This window comes from Hypomesus nipponensis, chromosome 7 (genome assembly GCF_054491055.1).
Source record: "Hypomesus nipponensis isolate SF chromosome 7, ASM5449105v1, whole genome shotgun sequence".
NCBI classification, from domain to species: domain Eukaryota; kingdom Metazoa; phylum Chordata; class Actinopteri; order Osmeriformes; family Osmeridae; genus Hypomesus; species Hypomesus nipponensis.
The window spans coordinates 15,895,743-15,917,875 of NC_140367.1; the positions used below are offsets into that span (position 1 = coordinate 15,895,743).

General features: G+C 39.9%; 1 protein-coding gene across 4 annotated transcripts in view; it reads left to right on the forward strand.

Annotated features, from left to right (window-relative positions):
* The window catches only part of pwp1 (PWP1 homolog, endonuclein), a 110,587-nt gene that overhangs the window by 67,063 nt on the left and 21,391 nt on the right, over nucleotides 1-22,133 (forward strand). For all 4 annotated transcript variants that reach the window (XM_084702011.1, XM_084702014.1, XM_084702013.1 and 1 more), the window contains 2 exons: nucleotides 982-1,078; nucleotides 5,577-5,638. In XM_084702011.1, the coding sequence (XP_084558137.1) occupies nucleotides 982-1,078; nucleotides 5,577-5,638 (159 nt within the window). The remainder of the gene's footprint in view (nucleotides 1-981; nucleotides 1,079-5,576; nucleotides 5,639-22,133) is intronic.

Genomic DNA, 22,133 nt, shown 5'->3' on the forward strand with positions numbered 1-22,133 from the left:
TCGAATACATTAAGCCGGAAACCATGGGAATTGTTTTCCCATATTTGAATGCTCAGGCAGGAAAGAGGCACAGCAAAATCTATCATGGCAGACCTTATGGGTCCTTGAGACTTTTTTCTTCCCCATGAGAAATAAAGCATGAATACCAATGTTCAGGCATTTTGGAGTAATGGGGGAAAACACGTACACCTTTGGGCGTGGCTTATAGCGCCACCTATGGGCGTATGTGGGCCATTACTGGTCTGGGAGTAGTGAGTGACCTGTTTTATCATTGGGCCAAATTTGAAAAAAATAAATAAATTAAGGACTTTTGAGCTATTGAATTATATCATTTCATGGAGAAATATAATAAGAATAAGAATACTAATGTATGCTACATGTTTGGCCACCCGCAATGTTTGGGGCTATCTCGTTGTTATGATCAGTGACCTATGAAATTTTATAAAACCTTCTTGGAAGTCGCTTTGGATAAAAGCTTCTGCTAAATGCGCAAATGTAAATGTACTAACAAAAACAATAGGTATCCTCCTCCCGGAGGAACCCTAATTAAAGGAATACTAACAAAAACAATAGGTTTCCTCCTACCGGAGGAACCCTAATAATACCACCAATAACAATAGGGTCCTCCTAATGGAGGAATCCTAATTATAACCTTGTGAGAATTTGACCGTGGTTTATAGGGAAACCTGTAACTTGTTCATGCCTATGAACTCAATTTTTACTCAATTGCAACCACATGACCTTTTATATTTGGATCCAATCACTGATTTTCAAATCTTAAAGTTTTGCCTTTCCAAAAACATTTGAAACTATTATATTATCAGTTATGACACTATTCTGGAAGTTGGGTATTTCATGGATTTCTAAATTGGGGCACAACATTTTTTTTTACTTGGAGTATAGCAAAAGGGATGTTGCTTACGATAGTCCAGTAAAAATGTACGTGTTTGTATTTAGCTTCATGCATTCTCTCCCTCTCAGGAATATATTAGCCAGTGGATCGGCTGATGACACAGTCATTCTGTGGGACTTGGCACAATGCAAGCCAGCCACAACTCTACGAAGGCATACTGATAAGGTAGGTGATGCAAGTAAAGCTTTTATGAATAGGGAGAGAACATTGAAACCATGTCAATTTTTGTAGCCCCATTAAGGCTCTCAATATCCTCAATCTAGTGTTGTCACAAAAAACGGTACCCTGGTACCAAGTTGGTACTCGGTACGATACCAAAATTCCTAAAGTACCGGGTTGCACAGTTGGATGCTGAAAAGCACAGTGTTGCCAAAAAAAAGTAGAGAAGTTGCTAAAAGTTGCTAAATCAGTAACCCTTCCTTTTACAGTCCCTTAAGTACTAGGTATTTACATAGAAAGTAAACGGTATGTTTTGTGTTTTATTGGGTATTACCGATTGGTACCAAGGTGGTAAATACCTAGATAATTCGAAGTATTTACCCATTAACTATTTACTAACGTGCTGGTTATTACTGGGTAATTTTCACTGGTCCTAATTAGGTAAAGACAGAAGACAAAACTTAGTATTTACCTGGATACTTATAAATATTACTATTTAAATACCGCTGGTAGTACGTTGGTATCTACAGGAGATATATATGGTAAATTATAATGTGTTATTGGGTAAATACCACTGCTACTAAGTAGGTAAAGACGGCCAAGCTCCAGCAGAATTACAAAAAAAATACTCTACTATTACCCTGCAGTTACCTAAGGTTAATGTCGGTAACAGTCCACATCTAATGAGAATATAAGATAGTACTTTCCAATAAAATACCTTTTCAGATACATTTATCAATGATGGCCTCATTTACTTGGCTGGTATACCTACCTCCGCGGGAAGACTTTTCCTCTACTATCATGATAAATCTTTTTGGATACTGGGTATGTTCCTCCGCATGTTTGGACTATTTACTCAGTAAATAATCTGAAACTGGACTGTAAAAGGAAGCCGTGTTTGTTTCCATGGTGTTACCAGGTTCTTACCATATTCTTTGTGAGCAAATACCACTTTGTCAATGTTACCCTTAGTATGAACTTGTACCTAAAGTTCCAAGGCGATACCAAGTAAAACATGGCTATGTACTCAGTAAGTAATCTAAAACTGGACTGTAAAAGGAAGCCGTGTTTATTACCATGGTGATACCAGGTTCTTACCATATTCTTTGTGAGCGTATACCACTTTGTCAATGTTACCCTTAGTATGAACTTGTACTATATGTTCCAAGGCGATACCAGGTAAAACATAGCTATGTACTCAGTAAGTAATCTGAAACTGGACTGTAAAAGGAAGCCGTGTTTGTTACCATGGTGTTACCGGGCTCTTACCGTACTCTTTGTGAGCGAATACCACTCTGTCAATGTTACCCTTCGTATGAACTTGTAATATACGTTCCAAGGCGATACAAGGTCAAACATGGCTATGTACTCAGTAAGTAATCTGAAACTGGACTGTAAAAGGAAGCCGTGTTTGTTTCCATGGCGTTACCAGTCTCTTACCATATTCTTTTCAACTGTTCATTACCTTTTCCATGCAATAAACACAAGCTTGGATTATGTTACTAAGAAAAACATGACACTTCACTCTGTAAATTGTAACATTATTTTAAATTAGAGCACTGTTTCCATGGCATGACATGAACAAATACAAAGGTTAAATCACAATTGCCCCAAGATGGCAGTCATTTAGTTTTCGGCAGAGGGTCATGCTCCTGGTGCACCGAACACGATAGCGGTGGATATCATCCTCTGGACTGTGAACTACAAGACAGATCATAAAAAGACATGTAAACATGTTAGCAACGTGGCCGAGCAACCAGGCAATGTCGACTGAGGTAGCTGTCTAGCAATGTGCTAACATTAGCTTAACTTTATTTTCAAAATACATGTTATTAGCACAAGATCAAAATACAATCATTTAATATGCATTTCTATACTTTTTCTTGACAAATAAATGATGTAATTAGGCTGTGTTATTTTGTGACTTACCTAGTAATGCAAGACTGCTGCTTGAGTTAGCTCACGAAACCAACCAACCTTCGAAACCACTTATCGATGACAGAAACCTTTCAGAATAAAACCCGGAACTTCCATATATTAGTTGGCAGGTGATTGGATGAACCATCGGTCTATTATCGTCCATTACCTACCAGTAGAACGATGATTGGTCCAGAACAGATTTTGAGGCCAAAATTCGCTTTTTTTAAATCTTTGCTAGCCATTTTAATCTCACAATGCGTGATATCTGCGTCCACGGTTTTTCTCGCTAAGAAAACGAAGTTACTATGTGCTAATACAACTTAAACTCATTGAACATCTGTTTTAGTAGTATGACATTTACAAAAGTATTACTTCAGAGGACGGCTCAAGGCGGTAAAAGCTTAATAAGAAGGTTCCAAAGGGAGAGGCTGCAGGCAAGGAAAAAATGATGCCCAGTGTGCAACAACTTCTAAAGAACCAAAACTACCGCACCCTTAGCTACCACACAGGATACACTCAGGTAAATGTTGCAATCGATTATTCTGTATTCTAAAATAAAATAGGTAGAATCTTAGATATTTGTATACTATGTTTTATGTTACAGGAGCTGTAGAAAGACAAACCATAGGGGCCAAACTAATACTGACGTGTTCTATGGTATATGAAGTTATTGAATTTTGAGTTTTTATATGGAGGTTTGTATAGATTTAACCTTAGTATTTGTTCCTGTTTGGTCAATAATGTTAAAATTTACAGAGTGAAGTGTCATGTTTTCCTTTGAAACATAATCCAAGTTTGTGTTTATTGCATGAAAAGGGAATTAACAGTTGAGAAGGATATGGTAAGAGCCTGGTAACACCATGGAAACAAACACAGCTTCCTTTTACAGTCCAGTTTCAGATTACTTACTGAGTACATAGCCATGTTTTACCTGGTATCACCTTGGAACTTATATTACAAGTTCATACTAAGGGTAACATTGACAAAGTGGTATTCGCTTACAAAGAGTACGGTAAGAGCCCGGTAACACCATGGTAACAAACACGGCTTCCTTTTACAGTCCAGTTTCAGATTACTTACTGAGTACATAGCCATGTTTTACCTGGTATCGCCTTGGAACATATAGTACAAGTTCATACTAAGGGTAACATTGACAAAGTAGTATTCGCTTACAAAGAATACGGTAAGAGGCCAGTAACACCATGGTAACAAACACGGCTTCCTTTTACAGTCCAGTTTCAGATTACTTACTGAGTACATAGCCATGTTTGACCTTGTATCGCCTTGGAACGTATAGTACAAGTTCATACTAAGGGTAACATTGACAAAGTGGTATACGCTCACAAAGAATATGGTAAGAACCTGGTATCACCATGGTAATAAACACGGCTTCCTTTTACAGTCCAGTTTTAGATTACTTACTTAGTGCATAGCCATGTTTTTCTTGGTATCGCCATGGAACTTTAAGTACAAGTTCATACTAAGGGTAACATTGACAAAGTGGTATTCGCTCACAAAGAATATGGTAAGAACCTGGTAACACCATGGAAACAAACACGGCTTCCTTTTACAGTCCAGTTTCAGATTACTTACTGAGTAAATAGTCCAAACATGCGCAGGAACATACCCAGTATCCAAGAAGATTTACCATGATAGTAGAGGAAAACTCTTCCCGCGGAGGTAGGTATACCAGCCAAGTAAATGAGGCCATCATCGATAAATGTATCCGGAAAGGTATTTTATTGGAAAGTACCATCTTATATTTTCATTAGACGTGGACTGTTACTGACATTAACCTTAGGTAACTGCAGGGTAATAGTAGAGTATTTTTTTTGTAATTCTGCTGGAGCTTGGCCGTCTTTACCTACTTAGTAGCAGTGGTATTTACCCAATAACACATTATAATTTACCATATATATCTCCTGTAGATACCAACTTACCACCAGCGATATTTAAATAGTAATATTTATAAGTTTCCAGGTAAATACATTTTGTAATTTAAGTTAATGTTAATCTAAGTTTTGTCTTCTGTCTTTACCTATTAGGACCAGTGAAAATTACCCAGTAATAACCAGCACGTTAGTTAATAGTTAATGGGTAAATACTTCAAATTATCGCTGTATTTACCACCTTGGTACCAATCGGTAATACCCAATAATACAGAAAACATACCCAGTAATTACCAGCACGTTAGTATTTAGTAATGGGTAAATACTTCGAATTATCTAGGTATTTACCACCTTGGTACCAATCGGTAATACCCAATAAAACACAAAACATACCCTTTACTTTCTATGTAAATACCTGGTACTTAAGGGACTGTAAAAGGAAGGGTTACCGCTAAATCTAGCGACAACGTTTTTAAGTTGGCAACACTAGACAAACGGCTAATGTTGCAGGGGCTACACCTTTATTTTGCCTTTAGGCCTACATCCATTGTGATGTTATTAATGCTCTGTTCTGCCGTGCAAAGGCAAAAGACCGTAACTTCAATTTTGTCAAATGATTTTTTTTTTCAGTTTTGGAACAAAATGTTGGTACCGTGACAACTCTACCTCAACCAGTAAACCCAAATCTCTTTCAGGTTCAGACATTGGTGTTTCACCCTTTTGAGGCGCAGACCTTGATTTCGGGATCATATGATAAGTATGTCTCATTGCACCATCCATTTGAATAACGACATGTCACAATTGGTTCTCAAGTTGTTTTCTATAATTGTGTAGAGTAACGTCTCCCAAACAGTTTTGTCTAGCGACAATATTTGAATATAAAAAAATGGCCCAAACTATAGTTGAAGCATTTTACTGTTTCTATTTTTGTTAAAAGCCAGGAAGCTTTTAAGTCAATTGGAAGATATTGAGTATGTAATTATGTTTACATTTACATTTAGTCATTTAGCAGATGTTCACTGTATAAATTATATTTTATAAATTATATTTTATTTATAAATATATGGTCCATACATCAGTGGACTCATTTTCCTAATATTCTGATTAAAGTTTCTGCAGTGGTATAAATGGACCGAATTGAACCTTCTGGTTCTCGAACAAGTAGTTCTGGGTAGTAAAAGTTCCTGTAACTTGCGGTGCAAAAGCAGCTCATTAAGGTTTTCTTCATCATTCTGTTACTTAGTGATTCAATCAGCAGTTTTCTCAGCGTTGTTTCAGATGCCATCCACTACAGATAAGAGAGTAAGAAATAATTGTCAGTAATGTCCCTATTGCAGCATTCCTTGTTATTAAAACTATACAATATAGACACAGGTTTCTTATACATTGGATTCACTCATGGGCATTAAATTAACTGTCAGGAAGTGGGAAAACGAGAGATTTTAAATACTTAATACTGAAATATAGCTGCAAGCAGCGATGCAGGTTCCTCTGCAAAATGGCAAAATATTATAAACATGTACACTGCAGAAGATCGAGACTTGGACAACAAGAGAGCAAAACGACTTCATGTTTGGCCAAAAACTATTCCAGACTCTCAGTCAATGCACAACTAACTAAAGTCATGTGGGCAACTGGCCTACGGCAGCGTTCATATTCAGCTCCTTGCAAGAATAGCCTGTAACGGTTTAGCAGCCGACTCTCTGGTCCCATTAAACTACACAACATACACAATCAGGGTGACCAACAAGATTATATTAACTAACCAACAATAACATTACAAACATCTAATTGAAATATAACTACAAGCAGTAATGGCGGATTCCTCCAAACATTGCGAACCAGAAGGTATCGAGTACACGCAGCAAGTTTGGTGTGAATCTATCAAAGATTTGCTGAAATATGACCCAACTTCCTGTTTGCTGGCTTAATGGCACATTTTGATTGCCTGTAGGGGGCAAACGGTTTCGAAAATAAAAAAACCATGTGAAGCTTGGTCTGAAGATTTTATCTGCCAAACTTGGTGAAGATTGGACAACATTTGTAGGAGGAGTAGAGAAAAAACGTTTTTCAATGAATTCAAAATGGCGGCAGCATCAATTCGGCTATTATCACAAATTATTATGAGTCACACACGGGATGTCCCAAGATATCATGAGACAAAGGAATCACTTAATAAAGGTAAACAAATCAATAGTTATTGGCCAAAACACATTTTTGCTTCCTGCGGCCACGCCCAGTGATCACATGACACCAAATTGTGTGGACATCCTCAGAATAGAGTTCCGAGTCATCCGACCAAGTTTGGTGTTGACATCTCAAAGATTTGCCGAGATTTGATCCAATTTCCTGTTTGGTTGCTTTGTTACCGATTTTGATTGGCTGTAGCGGACAAACGTTTTTGAAAATCCAATATAAAAGTAATGCCTGAGTGAGGGTTGCTCTGAAGATGATGTATGCCAATTCTGGGGAAGATTGAAATAAAATTGTAGGAGGAATAGGCTTTCAAAGGTTTTTTATAAAACCGGAAATAGCGGAAAATCTATATAACCGGAAATCGACGCCATGGTGTGCGTTGAACTCGGCTTGATCCAGGGAATCCAATGGTACCTCATTTTTGAAAATCGGTCATACGGTTCAAAAGTTACATGTGTAAACACAAGTCCAACTTTGACCCGTTGGTGGCGCTAGAGTGGTCTAATGGAAGACATGAAACTTGGTGTAACTGTAGAAGTGACTGTCCTTAATGAGTGTGCCAAATTTCACAAAAAGTTACCATATGGTTCTAGGGGCTGCCATTGACTTCCATGGTACAAGAATACAAAAATAAAAATAAAGAATAAAACTAAATATAGCTGCAAGCAGCAATGGAAGGGGCCAAGCAGTCCAGAGCAGGACATGGCCTCCATAGCACTTGCGCAACAATTAAGTCACAATAACCTGTTGCACTCATTGCAACACACCAAGTTTGGTTGAAATATCTGTTTGCGTTCCAAAGTACTGAGTGTTCAAACTGTTTTTTTAACTGGTATAACACCACAGGCCTCCTCTGCCCCTCGTAGGAACGATGGAACCCAAGTTTGGTGACAATCGCACAAATGGTTGCTGAGTTACGGTCTCACGTGTCTTTTGCGGCTTCGCTGCCGCCTTTGATCGGCTCTACCGAACAAACGGTTTTGAAAATGAAAAATCCATCTGAAACCTTTTTGAAGCTTCGTCTGAAGATAATCTGTGCCAAATTTAGTAAACATTGGACAAAATTTGGGGCGTGTAAAAGGTTTTTACACTTTTCCATTAAATCCAAAATGGCGGCCGCGTCAATTCGGTTGTTATGAAATATTATCGATGGTCAAGCTTGATAACTCATAAGACATCAACAGACAAAGAAATTACTTTTAAGGTAAACACTTAAATAGTTATTAGCCAAAACACGTTTATGCTTCCGGCCACGCCCCCTTTTAGTCACATGACACAATATTTGGAGGACATCCTCAGAATAAGGTTCCGAGTAGGCATACCAAATTTGGTGTCACTGTCTCAAAGAACTGCTGAGATATTACTTCATTTCCTGTTTGGTGGCTTTCCTGATGACTTTGATTGGCTGTCACGGACAAACGGTTGTGGGGATCAAAATGCTCTACCATAACTTTTGTGCGGCTTAGTCTGAAGATCATCTCTGGTAATTTTTAAGAAGATTTGACAAGAATTGTAGGAGTAGGCTTTCAAAGGTTTTTGATAAAACCGGAAATTGACGCCATGGTGTGCATTGAACTCGGCTTGATCCAGGGAATCCAACGGTATGTCATTTTTGAAAATGGGTCATACGGTTCAAAAGTTGCGTGTGTAAACACAAGTCCAACTTTGACCCGTTGGTGGCGCTAGAGTGCCCGAGTATGGGACATGAAACTTTGTGAATTGGACCAGGGGACTGTCCTGGCAAACGGTTTCGAAAATAAAAAAAACATGTGAAGCTTTTGTGAGGCTTGGTCTGAAGGTCATCTCTGGTCATTTTGAAGAAGATTTGACAAAAATTGTAGGAGGAGTAGGCTTTCAAATGTTTTTGATAAAACCGGAAATAGCGGAAAATCTATATAACCGGAAATTGACGCCATAGGGTGTGTTGAACTCGTCTTGATCCAGGGAATCCAATGGTACTACAGTCATACGGTTCAAAAGTTGCGTGTGTAAACACAAGTCCAACTTTGACCCATTGGTGGTGCTAGAGTGGTCTACTGGGAGACATGAAACTTGGTAAGTTTGACCAGGGGACTGTCCTTTATGAGAGTGCCAAATTTCTCAAAGTTATTGAAGGGTTCTAGGGGCTGCCATTGACTTCCATGGTACAAGAATAATAAAACTAACAATAACAATAGGTTTCCTCCTGACGGAGGAATCCTAAATATAACTGCAAGCAGTAATGGCGGATTCCTTCAAACACTGCGAACCATTGAAAAATTGTTATATTTCACAAATTGTAACTGTATAAAAAAATCAATGCTCCAGAATTACCAATGGGATACCAAATCTGAAATGCAATACCATCAAGATCCACAAGGGCTTTATTTCAAGCCAAGAAGTGAAGGGAGGGGGCTTGGTGAGCCTATCCATTTCAGAAAGCCTTGTATCTTTGTGCTTTAGGGCGTGGCCTGTCGCGCCACCTATGGGTAATGGTGGGCCATTTGTGGTATGGTAGTTACTCTTGGTCTATACTATCAAAAAAGCTAGACCAGAGCAAACCCCCCGCTCTCAGGGTACTGAGCTTCAGCTCAGTCATGATGCTGGGGTGAATGTAGGCCTATTTGTAGAGACCAGGGAGACAGACACACCGGCCAGCTGCCCTGATGGGTCCGTGGTAGATCATTAATGCGGGTTGTATCCTACAACGCTCGTGGCCTCCGAGTAGGACATACTGCTGCTGATAGATCAAGACGTTTGGTGGTGGACACATTGCTGGACGAGAGTGACATTGTCTGCCTTCAAGAAACCTGGATGGCCAAGCAAGATCTGGACAAATTGAACACCCTACACAATAACTTTCATGGTGCTGGAGAGTCCATTACCAATCTCAGCATGAGAATGGTTCGTGGGAGGATAGCTGGTGGTGTAGCTATACTGTGGAACATAAAATATGACCCAACGGTAAAGGTGGTGCGGCTTAACGTTGACTGGGCTACTGGGTTGGAGTTTAATCATAATGAAAAGAAATTTACAATTTTAAATGTGTACACACCATATGAATCCTACGACCATGAGAATGCATTTCAGAACAGGTTAGCTTTTATTCAGACCTTCATAGAGGACAATAGTTTATGTTGTGTCCATGTCATGGGTGATTTTAATGCTGACATGTCAGGTAAGTGTTTATTCGCACAACATCTGCAGCAGTTCTGTAATGAAACTAAATTAATTATATCAAGCGTTATTGATTGATACAAGTTTTGCCTATGTAAGTGAATCGTGGCACACAACTTCCTGGCTAGACCATTTAGCAGCACAACATTTAGCTGTGCTGCTAAATGTTGAGAGTGTACTCTTGTTGGCCAACAAGGGTAATGCTGCTCCCTCAAGAAAACTGAACTGGTCAAAATTGACCAAAGAGGTTATGCACAGATATTCTCTATTAACTGACAGCTTACTTAGTGATGTTGAATTGCCTAGGGATGCCCTAATGTGCACGGATATGAGCTGCAAGGATAAACATCATGCTGAAAAGCTCAGTGCCATGTATGATGATATTGTCAAATGTCTTTATGCTTCCAGTGAACCTTTTATTAATCACAAGAGTAAGGTCCCTAACACACGGCCTGGCTGGAATGAGTTTGTGTCTGAGCAACATGCTGCTGCAAGAGAAGCCTTTAGAGTCTGGTCAGAGGCAGGCAGACCCCGACAGGGAGTGCTGCTTGATAAAAAAAAAAACTCACAAATGCTAGATTTAAATATGCACTCGTTTTTTTAAGAGAAATGAAAACACAATGAGAGGAGACTCGCTGGCCAGAAAGATGCAGAATAACAATCCTACTGACTTCTGGAAGGAGGTCAAGATCATAAATAATAACAGAACTCCCCTCCCTTCTGATATCGAGGGGGTCAGTTGTCCATAGAAGATTGCTGACCTATGGCATGAGCACTACAGTAAACTATTTAATTGTGTTAAAAGTAACACAGTAAGAATTAATAATGATATCTCTGCAGACTTGATAGTTGGATCAATAGATATTTATGATGCCATCCACATGCAAGACAACAACAAAGCTTGTGGTATGGATTGCATTTTTGCAGAGCATCTAAAAATGCCAGATATAGACTCAGTCCATTACTACCCATGTGTCTCACTGGAATTATGGTTCATGGTGTTCTACCGAACCCATTGCATAGGCCAGTATCTTGTCTAAAGTGTTTGAGAGAATTATTTTATTGAAATTGGAAATGTATATTCTGACTGCAGACAATCAGTTTGGTTTTAAAAGAAAACATGGTACTGATCTCTGTATCTATGCTCTGAAGGAGATTGTCTCTAGGTACACAAGTCTTAATTCATCTGTATTTTTCTCATGAGTCTTCATATGAACTAGTGATAGTATCAGAGTATCCGTTTTAGACCGGTGGATGTGTAAAGCATTATTTTAGCCTTAGCGATAATTAATTAATAATTAATATAATAATAATTGGATAATTGGATTTGCTTTATATCAGTCATTTTTTGAGATATAAAGTCAATTTTCACATGGTAACATGATGTGGTGTCTTCCACTGATATAGCAACTTTGGTTTTGATATCTCAAAGATTTGCTGAGATTTGATCCAATTTCCTGTTTGGTTGCTTTGTTGCCGAATTTGATTGGCTGTACCGGACAAACGGTTGTGAGGATCAAAATCATTTTCAATAACTTTTGTGAGGCTTGGTCTGAAGATCATCTCTAGTCATTTTAAAGAAGATTTGACAAAAATTGTAGGAGTAGGCTTTCAATTGTTTTTGATAAAACCGGAAATAGCAGAAAATCTATATAACCGGAAATTGACAGTTGATGGTGTGCGTTGAACTCGTCTTGATCCAGGGGAATCCCAACATCTCAACAGTCAAAATTTTTGAAAATGGGTCATACGGTTCAAAAGTTGTGTGTGTAAACATAAGTCCAAATTTGACCCCCCGCTAGAGTGGTCTAATGGGAGACATGAAACTTGGTGTAGGTATAGAAAGAACTGTCCGTAATGAGTGTGCCAAATTTCACAAAAGGTTATCGAAGGGTTCTAGGGGCTGCCATTGACTTCCATGGTACTAGAATAATAATAACTAGAGGGGGTACAATTTCTGGGGAAATTGTAGGGTGTGCTTGCTTGCTTCAGATGCGGGTGGGTCCGTTTTTCCCTTCTAGTGATATTTTCAAGCATTTGTCCTACTCATATTGCATATTTCATTAAGAACACCCCTTGAAACAAGCCACTGTAACAACGTTGTCACTGGCAGTATTTCAGATGGAATTGCGATTCAAATAGTACTGTCTGCTAACTGAAAATAAGCCTCCCAAAACGTAAATAAGTTCGATATTAATTTAGGGGGACATGGCTAATTCAAAAGCAGTTTGCTACAGGCAAGCTAGCTGCCGTTGCTATCCACTCTCCACTGATTTTTTGAAAGCGCAGGAAATTAGAATGTTTCTTTTGTAAGGGATAATTAAGCAATAAGCCCCAAGAGGCCGTGGTTTGCGCTGATTTTAGAACAGGTAAAGGGAGTTGTTAGGCACGACGCGAAGCAGAGTTTTCTCCAGTTTTGTTTCGCCATGAAGGGGCTCATTTCCCCGATAATGACCGGCGTTCTATACATTATCCCGCTTATTACACGGCCAGTGGCGTAACTATAGGGAGTGCAGGGAGTGCAGCTGCACTAGGGCCCGTGGCGAAAGGGGGCCTGTCCTCGATCTCAAGTGAGAACTCAACCTGACAAACTGACCGGGCCCCTCGCTCCGCGTAAATCACAGAAAGGTTAACATAAGATCCAGTCCGATTAATTCGCAAACATTTCTCAATTATGGTTATTCTCATCTGCCCAATAAACATTTTAACAATAGTCAGTCTTAACAACAGCAAATAATTCATTTGGCCTCATTTGCCTTTTGCTGAATGAAACTAATCTCGTTTTTATTAAGAAATATTGTCTGGGTAATATGTTGTCAAGGATTCTATAGCCCACCCACACGTTGTGATCGTTTGCCATCCTGTTGTGTTGCATTGCGTGTTGAGTAATTGCGGTAAGTAGGCTACCCCATCATGCCCTTCTTTCAAAAACACAAAAGTGGCTGCAGGAAGCGGCACAAACGCAAAAAGCAGGATTAAAGGGTGGCAAAGCTGGCAAAATTATCTTCATTTGGATGTGTGGCAAGGTGTTCAAGAGGATGCTACGTCTGACCCCCAGCCCAACAGCAATGAGTGAAACTCAGCCACCAGGGTAGGCTAACGTTTACTGTCTGGTATAGCCTATTGAAAGCATTTAGACATGGCTATTAAACATCATTAAATGCACGTATAGGCATAAGGCAGCAGCCAGGTTAGATATTGAAAACAATGTGCAGGATGTTGTTGGAAAATAGCTAAAGCTAGATAGGCTAAACGTTAAGCTAGCATATACAAAAATAAAATCAAACATTCACCAATCAATTCACAATGTGTATTGTAATAAGCAGTGTTGGGAAAGTTCACTTTCTACATGAACTAGTTCAGTTCATAGTTCATAATTCAAAATGTTGAACTAAGTTCAAAGCTCCAAATAATGAACTAGGTTAGTTCAGTTCTTTTTTTCAATATGTGGCTGCCGTCTGCAATACCGCTCTCTGCCTCTACGCAATTCGGCGTTTTTTCACACTTGCCATGCATAGACAGTAGAAGAAAGAAAGAAGCACACGCAGAAATTGACAGGTTGGGTAACCCTGGACACAAGACTGTTAACGGTGTGTTTTTAGCCTGGAAGTCTCTAGAAATCTGTCACCTTATTAAACAAAATTAAAAAGAGTGAACGTGCCATTCACAGACACCAGAATGAGTGCGTCCACTGCACAGTATCGTTCATCAGGCAGTAGCCTAATACAGTAGGCTACGTTCAGTTCACGTTCACCAAAATTATGAGCGAGTTCATGAACGTGAGATCTCTAAGATCAACACTCAATAATTTTGCCTGACAATAGGTCGGTTAAGGGGCCCGTTGGTGAGATCTGCACTCGGGCCCGCCAAGGCATTGTTACGCCGCTATACACGGCTACTTGCCAACAAAAATAACTTAACACAGGTTGTCTTTTTACAATGTATTTGTTGCCATTCCTTTTCTCATCCCCGTGTCTAGCTGTAGAGAAATAGTTCTCCAAAGACGTTGAACTTCATAGACTTTGAGCATTATTTAGGCTTCAAATCAGCTGACGTCGCTAAGCAACAGAGTACGCTGGGTTTTCGGCTTCAAATCAGCTGACGTCGCTAGAAGCTAGAAGTCGGTGCTCAAACACAACTGACCCTTGTTTTTTCCGGCTAATTAACAAAGCTTCATAAAAACCTTCGCCCTCAACAATACTTAAGGGTAGCATATCCATCTCGATGGACTTGCAGATCCGTTGGGTAATTTTCTCTGCTCGTTGTGCATCGCAGCTCCTCTGTGCTAACACCAAGAGCAGGATGCACCACCACTAACCAGGGTCGGATGTACGTTCTTCAAGTGGTACATCATTTGAGTCGTGGAGGAGTTGTATTTATACTCAGCTTTGCAGTGTTGGCAGTGACGAAAGTAATTTCAAAAAAGTAAAATCAAAATGGTCTCACGCTACACTTCGCCGTGACCTCTTCATGTTTGCTTTTGAAATACATGGAAACTCGCCGGTAACTGAGTAGGCCTGTGGCGTTTTTTTCCAAACATTGGCTTTGTTTGGTAAAATTTTTAATGTGGCAATTGACTGCAAAACCGATTTTACCTTGTCATAGTTGAATAACGACAGTTTGGTGGGTAAAATGAACATACCGTGAATATCAAAGTCCATTGACACCTATTTCCTATTCAAATCTCAAAAAGAAAAAATTTGGCTGTAAAACGCTAGCTTTTCAACAAAGCTACCGGTCCTACATAGGACCGGTGATCGCCCTCTTATTGGCTGTGGTCTGTATCTTTGTCACGCCCCAGAATTTACATCCAGACCAGCCCGAGGTAGCGTCTATATCCGATACTAGTTTAGCTACGCGCTGCTCTGTGTAAGCTACTTATAAGGAATTACAAAGAAGAACGTTTTGAATTATAACAAGGATATTGAAAATGGACCACGGTCGTAAATGCTGTGTTCCAGGCTGTAGCCTACAGGGAAGGCTAACACTCACAGTCTTCCCAAGGAGCCAAACATTCAACAGGCATGGCTGCTGTTGTCTTATGAGAAGATCCCGGCGAAGTTCGACACTCAATCATTCATTTGCTCTGAACATTTCACCCAAGACATTTTTGACAACCTTGGACAATTGCAAGCAGGATTTGCTAGGAAGCTGAACCTGGAAAGAGGTGCTGTTCCGACCGTATGCTCATTGCAACCGCCTATTAGGACAGTATGATGTTGTGCTAACAGTTATTAGCAATGCTAACGTTTCCTGTATAATATAGCATACCAGGTAGAATGCTAAATAAGTTTCTACACACATCAAATGACTCTAGCTAGACTAGCTGTAGTCGGCATTAGAAGGGAAGCTTCCGACAAATAGCCAGAAAACAAACAGCAGTCTGGCTTATTGCTAACGCCTGTCTAGATAATCTATTTGAAAGAACTGGAGAAAGGCAGGTGCTTGATACAGGATACGGTAGCATTGCTAGTAACTGTTACTAGTAACACCTAGACTGTAGGCATGTAAACAAGTTTAGCTTGCTAACGGAAGAGCGTAGAATGTATGATAATTTAGCCTAGTTTATTGGCAATGGGGCTAACGTTGATTCATGTTCCTGACTGTGTTTCATTCAAATAAATAACCTGTGTAATGTAAATCTACAATTCAAGATGCATGTTTGTCCAGATCTTGGTCATGTTATTTTTCAGCAAGTTATTTAGAGCTAGCTAGCTAACTGAAGCCGAGTAGAATCAGGATATGGTTTGGTTGCTAAGCTGTAGCCTAACGTTCTACCCACCCAAGTCAATCCAGTTTGCTTCAACAACAGAAGTGGAAACAAGTAATGTTATCATTTCAAATGATATATAGTCAATCTGTTGAAAACAGTGTTGTGTAGACACAATAGATTTATTTGCACGTTTTTATTTCAAGTCTCCATCTTCGGTGTTTCAGCGGGTGCTGCTGTTGGCTGTGTTGCGTTTTTGCTCCCCAGCTTCACTCGTTGAAAACCAACCAATCAGCACACAGCTCATCTAAATATTAATGAGCATACCATAAAAGGAGAAAAGCTAGTGTTTTTTCCCGGGAACACTTCAGAGGATCTGTCAGTGGGCATAGAACAGCACCCGGGCCATTTTCAACCCAACCAATGTTACATACCCTATTTGGAGACCTTAAGGAACAGTGTGAAATACCCCCAAAAAATAGTCAATTGCCCCTTTAATTGCTGCCACATAGCGAAATCCATTCCTTCAAGACTCGCACTACGCAACAGAACATGCATTAGTTTTATCGATGAACAAATAATATAATCGACAAAATTCTTAACGATCGATAATCAATCGTCGATTAATTATGCCTATCCCTAGTATTTAGTGTGAAATACTCCCACACCTTGGATGACTTGGGTCGTACTGATTTCTCTGCTTCCGCCATGTGTTTCAGAACAACGTTACTCAACAATGTCTCTCCGATGGCCTTTCTTCTACCTCTGCTCCGCGCTCAACTTAACTTTTTTTTTAAATACTCAAACGTCTCTGTGACATACTGAGTGGCGTAATAATCGCGCGACACAACAAATCGATATTGAAATTTGTTGCCAACGCTTTTAATAATCAATTTTAATCGATTCGTTGTTGCAGCCCTAATAATCTGCTAACTGAAAATATGCCCCCAAACAAACAAGCTTGATATGTATTTTGGGGGAACTGGCTAATTCAAAAAAAGTTTACTGGAAGCGATCATCATAAGTAAAAAGCCGAAAGCGACTTTTTGATCTCAGTCTAGAGCCCTGCGTGAAGCCCTGAATTAACCCTAACCCTGAATTGTGCTATGAGCAGCTGTGTCATTGTTGACTGTGTCATTGAAGACAACAACGCACCACAAAAGCTTGAATTTAAATACACTATTTAATTTGATATTACTTACTGTACATCCAAATCAGAAAGGGATTTATTCGCCATGAAAGTTTTCACAGACAAGGAATTTACTTTGGCAGGAAGGTGCATACAATAAACATACAGGAACCTAAAATTAAAATATGTGGACTGTCTATACTAAGGGTACATAAACTAGCAATACTAAGTTGAATTAGAATTAAATAAAATGTACAATAAAATAAAAAATTAGTTGCCAGAAATAAAATATAAGTTGCTAACTTACAATATGAAAATAAAAAAATACAAATATTACAAAAGATATATGCAAGTTTTGAATTGCCTAGTACACTAGCACGTTGTATTATGCATCGTTGCTCACGTGTGTTGACGTTGTGTCGTAGGCTAGCACTGAGTTCCCTGTGGTGTTGTAAACTAGCATTTATGCTAACACACTGTAAACAATGCATCTGGTTCGTCCAATGACATTGTCATGTCCATGTCCAAATAAAATATACTTACTTATTTAACAAAAGGCACTTTTTGCCACAAAAACTGAATTCAAGCCTTAACCGTACAACTTAAATAAAACGTAAACGTAAATAAAAATACAAGCAACGCAATCGCAAACAACACAAACCTTTTGACACCGGTGTTGTCTATGTAGCGCAAATATTGAGGGATCCTTAGCGGTGGGGGAAAAATATATATATGTGTGTGTGTGAGAGAACAATGGTTGTGCTGCTGAAGGCGCGAGCACACCATAGACTTACAGTACCAGTCAAAAATTTGGACACATTTTCCCATGTTTCCAAAATTTTGACTGGTACTATACACACACACACACACAGATACACACACACACAGATACACATACAGATACACACACACACACACACATGCACACACATGCACACACAAGCAAAACACAGGTTGGCAAAGTATCACGTTGTTCACATCACGTACAGTAGTTTGGACACATTTTCCCATTCAATGTGTCCAAACTTTTGACTGGTACTGTACATACAAGTAGACACAGCCAGGCTTCTCTTTCAAGATGGCGTCCCCATTCATTTCTATGAAAAGTGCTCAATGGCGCACGCAGTGAGGCAAGCGAGAGTGCGAAACGGACTGCGCCATCTTTCCAGTTCCGGCTCGTCCGGAATAGTGGCTCGCCTTGTTCCTAGCTCCGAGACTTGTCCATGCTTGCAATTAGCTGTACACGTCATACTTTGCGACAATGAGTCACGAGCGTGTAAGCTAAGGCATTGCAGTGGAGTTAAATGGATACAAGTCCGATCAAGATGCAGATAGCCTACATCAGGTCTCTTCAATTAGTTTGGAGCTGGGGCCGGTTCTTGAAACTGAGGCAAAGTCAGGGGCCAGAGGATATGAGTAATCACTGTAACAAATAAAGAAATTACCCGGTCTTTCTACGAGTCTTTGGATCCTTTTTTCACGTGACCCGCATTTAGTTTTTAGTTTCCTCATTCTCTTTCGCGTGGCCGCTGTTTTAGTAGGACGTGAATGATATTCGCTCAAGTCATCATACTGACTGGTTTTGTTATTTTCACTTTACATTTACACTTACAGTTTAGTGCAGTGTAATTGTTTACCGTGATAATTAAATGCTAGTGTGATAATAAATGACCAAATCATACAAACTGTCATGATACATTATTTTAATTTAGGAATTTCTTTTGAAATAGTATCTTCTGGTGCAAATGTCATGCACCAACCTAAATGAAAATATGATACGTGTTTGCAGTGGACGTATAGCCCCCCCCTCCTCGTTGAAATGAACGAATGACTCGAAAAAAGATTTGTGCATTTTACTGAACGAGATTCAAAGAACCAAATCAGTAAAAGGATCCGAACTTCCCATCACTATCCTACAGTAAACTAATTCTGCATTGCACAAGGTGGAAACAACCTTAGTCTTGTCGAGGTTTCCATTGGGAAGTTAAGGAGTAGCGTCGCACATGTGATTGTTCGAATGCAGGTCTCACAGAGTAACGTCGCTAATATGTGCGATTCTGAAAATTCCAACCCACTATTTTCTGATAGACAAAAACTATATGATAAACGCTATAGTATGGCTTCAAAATGTACAATTAGGAGGCTAACAAGTAACACTAGCGGGTAGTAGCATTGCTACGAGTATCATGATAGGTTGCTAGGTAACGGGAGCCAACTAAAGCTAGCTAGCTTCCGTTTTGGAACTCACTCTGGTGGAAGCGTCGGAAATATTTAGAACTAAAGGTTAAAAATACATTTTCCCTGAAGCAAACCCGGCGGCTTCATAGCTGCATCCATGTTAGCACGTCACATTTGATGTGGTAATTTCATACATAAGGCATACACACAGGTTTGAAGACTCTTTCTTGCCCCCTACAGTGCAATTTGGCTAGGTATACATCCGCTTAAATATCAAGGTGAAAGTCATCATAGCTTGCATAGTATAGACCCAGCTCCCGACCCATCTTTGGGAATAGATTAACAGGGATATTTTATTTTATCGCTGCACGTTAACGCCGATAACGGCCCACCACTAATTATAACATAACAATGCATGACAATTAATGAGATCAAAATGTTTCAAACTGCTTTTAACCATAATTACTGACAGAACAATCACTGTAACAGTCCAATGGTTGACCTCTTTAAACAATAACAGGTTTAAGCAGTTAATCTGCTGTGGCCAAAAGTAGACAAACAATGCAGACACACTGCATTTTGCATATCTGTCTATTCTTATATATGGCCTCAGATACCTCAATATTCAGTCCAACTGAACCAAACCACATCAAGCTAAACATTAAGTGGATAATATAACGTGAATATCACTTAACATCATATTTACATCATACGGTTACAAAAATTAACCTTAATTGCTTGCTTGATAAACATGCCTATTAACTTACATGTAATTTGCCTACATTTGCCATCTAATGAGAAAAATTGCATCTTTTTGATTTGCCAAGAGTGAAGTCAGGTATATAAGTTTTCAGGGCAATACGCATGCAGTTATGTAGATGCTGGTCAGTAAGGGATGTGCAATTGTGAGTTTTAATGGCATTCATGTGTGAGAATTATGACTCACAAGTGTAATTGAACCAAACATTGTCAGAACAAAAAGTGCAAGATCCCTTGAGTGTGGACATTTCTCTCGGCTGACTTCATGGGTCCAGAATTTTTCTAAACTTGCCTGCTGCCATGACTGTTGCAAGTCACCTGATGACTGAATGTCAATGGTTTCCAGTTGTAAAGACCCCTCATCCACAGAGGATAACAGTTATTTTCCTGTCAATGCAAGGTCAGATTGAACGTTCACAGAGAAAGGATCCTTTACAAATGTCATAACTCCACTGGGGATGCTAAAATCATGAAACCTTGTGGCAAAGTTGTTTTTCAACGAGTCAATGAAGCCTCAAATAATTATTGTAATTTGTAGGCCAGAAATCCTCAATGTGGGGAAGTGGAGCATCCTCACAGGACAAAGATCAACAGAGAAAAGTGATAGCTTCCTTTGAAAAGCATGAAGCTTCTTACAAGCGAGAGGCAGTTAGAACCGAACCTGTACTGTACTGTAGCTAGTGGTATGTGCCAGTGGAGCGAGTGGTACGTGACAGTGGCTAGGGGTACGTGCCAGTGCCTCTACTGGCACCTATTGGTATGTGCCAGTGGAGCTAGTGGTACGTGTCAGTAGCTAGTGGTACATGCCAGTGCCTTCGCTGGTACATGACAGTAGCTAGTAGTACATGTCAGTGCCTCTACTGGCACCTAGTGGTACATGCCAGTGGAGTTAATAGGAGGCTCTGGTGGATGAGGCAATGAAGTGATCTAATCTGCGGAGCCACGACTGCCATCCTCGCAGCTAATCTCTGCTCCCTACCGGCCATCGAGGGTGCACCATCAGTCACCAACAGTCACCAACATGTGCGCCAAATCCAGGTTGTTCACTTCAGAGAATAAAAAATGTTGGTGAAAAGAATCTCACCGGTAGTATGTCCCTCCATGGGAATTAGTCCAAGCAGACCCTCACGAAAACATTCCCGATCAAAAAATCGCACAGAGGCACAGCTGTGCAACATCACTGTTATCGGTGGACTCATCCACGGCGAGAGACATCACTTCGGCCTTCCTCAGATTTTCCAAAAGCGTCTTGAAAACGTCCGATGCAAGGGACTCCACTCTCCTCATATTTGATGAGTCAGATATCAGCATTTCCTTGATTGAATCAATGCTTTTTCATGGTTTTCATCTGCTACCAACTCCTCTATGGAGGCTAGCATACAGTCCTTGACCATCTCGGAGTCTGTAAACGGCTTTTTCTTTTTAGCCAATATCCATGCTACTCGTACCGATGCCATCGTTGCTCTCTCTTGATCCGTAGAGGCCCAAAACAAAGATTGACATCTTTGCTCATAACAGGATTTAAGGCTCGTTATCTTCTGCTTCTGAGCAGCAAAGCACAGTGGGAAAGTTACATCAAAATTAGCTTGCACCGTCTTCAAATGGAGAGCCAGCTAAATCCCGTCATGGACGTCCTCGCTAAGGGAGTTAGGCTGCCTGATCTTTGCATGGATGGACGGACGGCAATGCTGTTCAGAGTGCCGTCTCTGAATAGCAGGGACGTCCGTTGCTAGGGGGAGCATAGATCATGGACGGCGATGCTGTTTAGAGTGCCGTGCTTGATTAGCAGGAACGTCCGTCGCTAGTGGGAGCATAGATCATGGACGGCGATGCTGTTCAGAGTGCCGTCCCTGATTAGCATGGACGGCGCTAGCACTTGAATGGTTGAGAAGGACGGCCATGTTTAGAATGCTGTTAAGCTAAACCAGAACTGTCGAAGGCTACCATAGCATGTAGCTAGCTACAGCAACTTTGGATGACTCAATAACTTTTGTCACATTATTTTGTATAAATTGCATTTAAGTGCAGGCTATATATTTACGCCTTTATTTTTTTACATACAAAAGTAGGCCAGTCAACAAAAAAATCTCATGACGATATAGATTTGAAAAACAACCATAATAT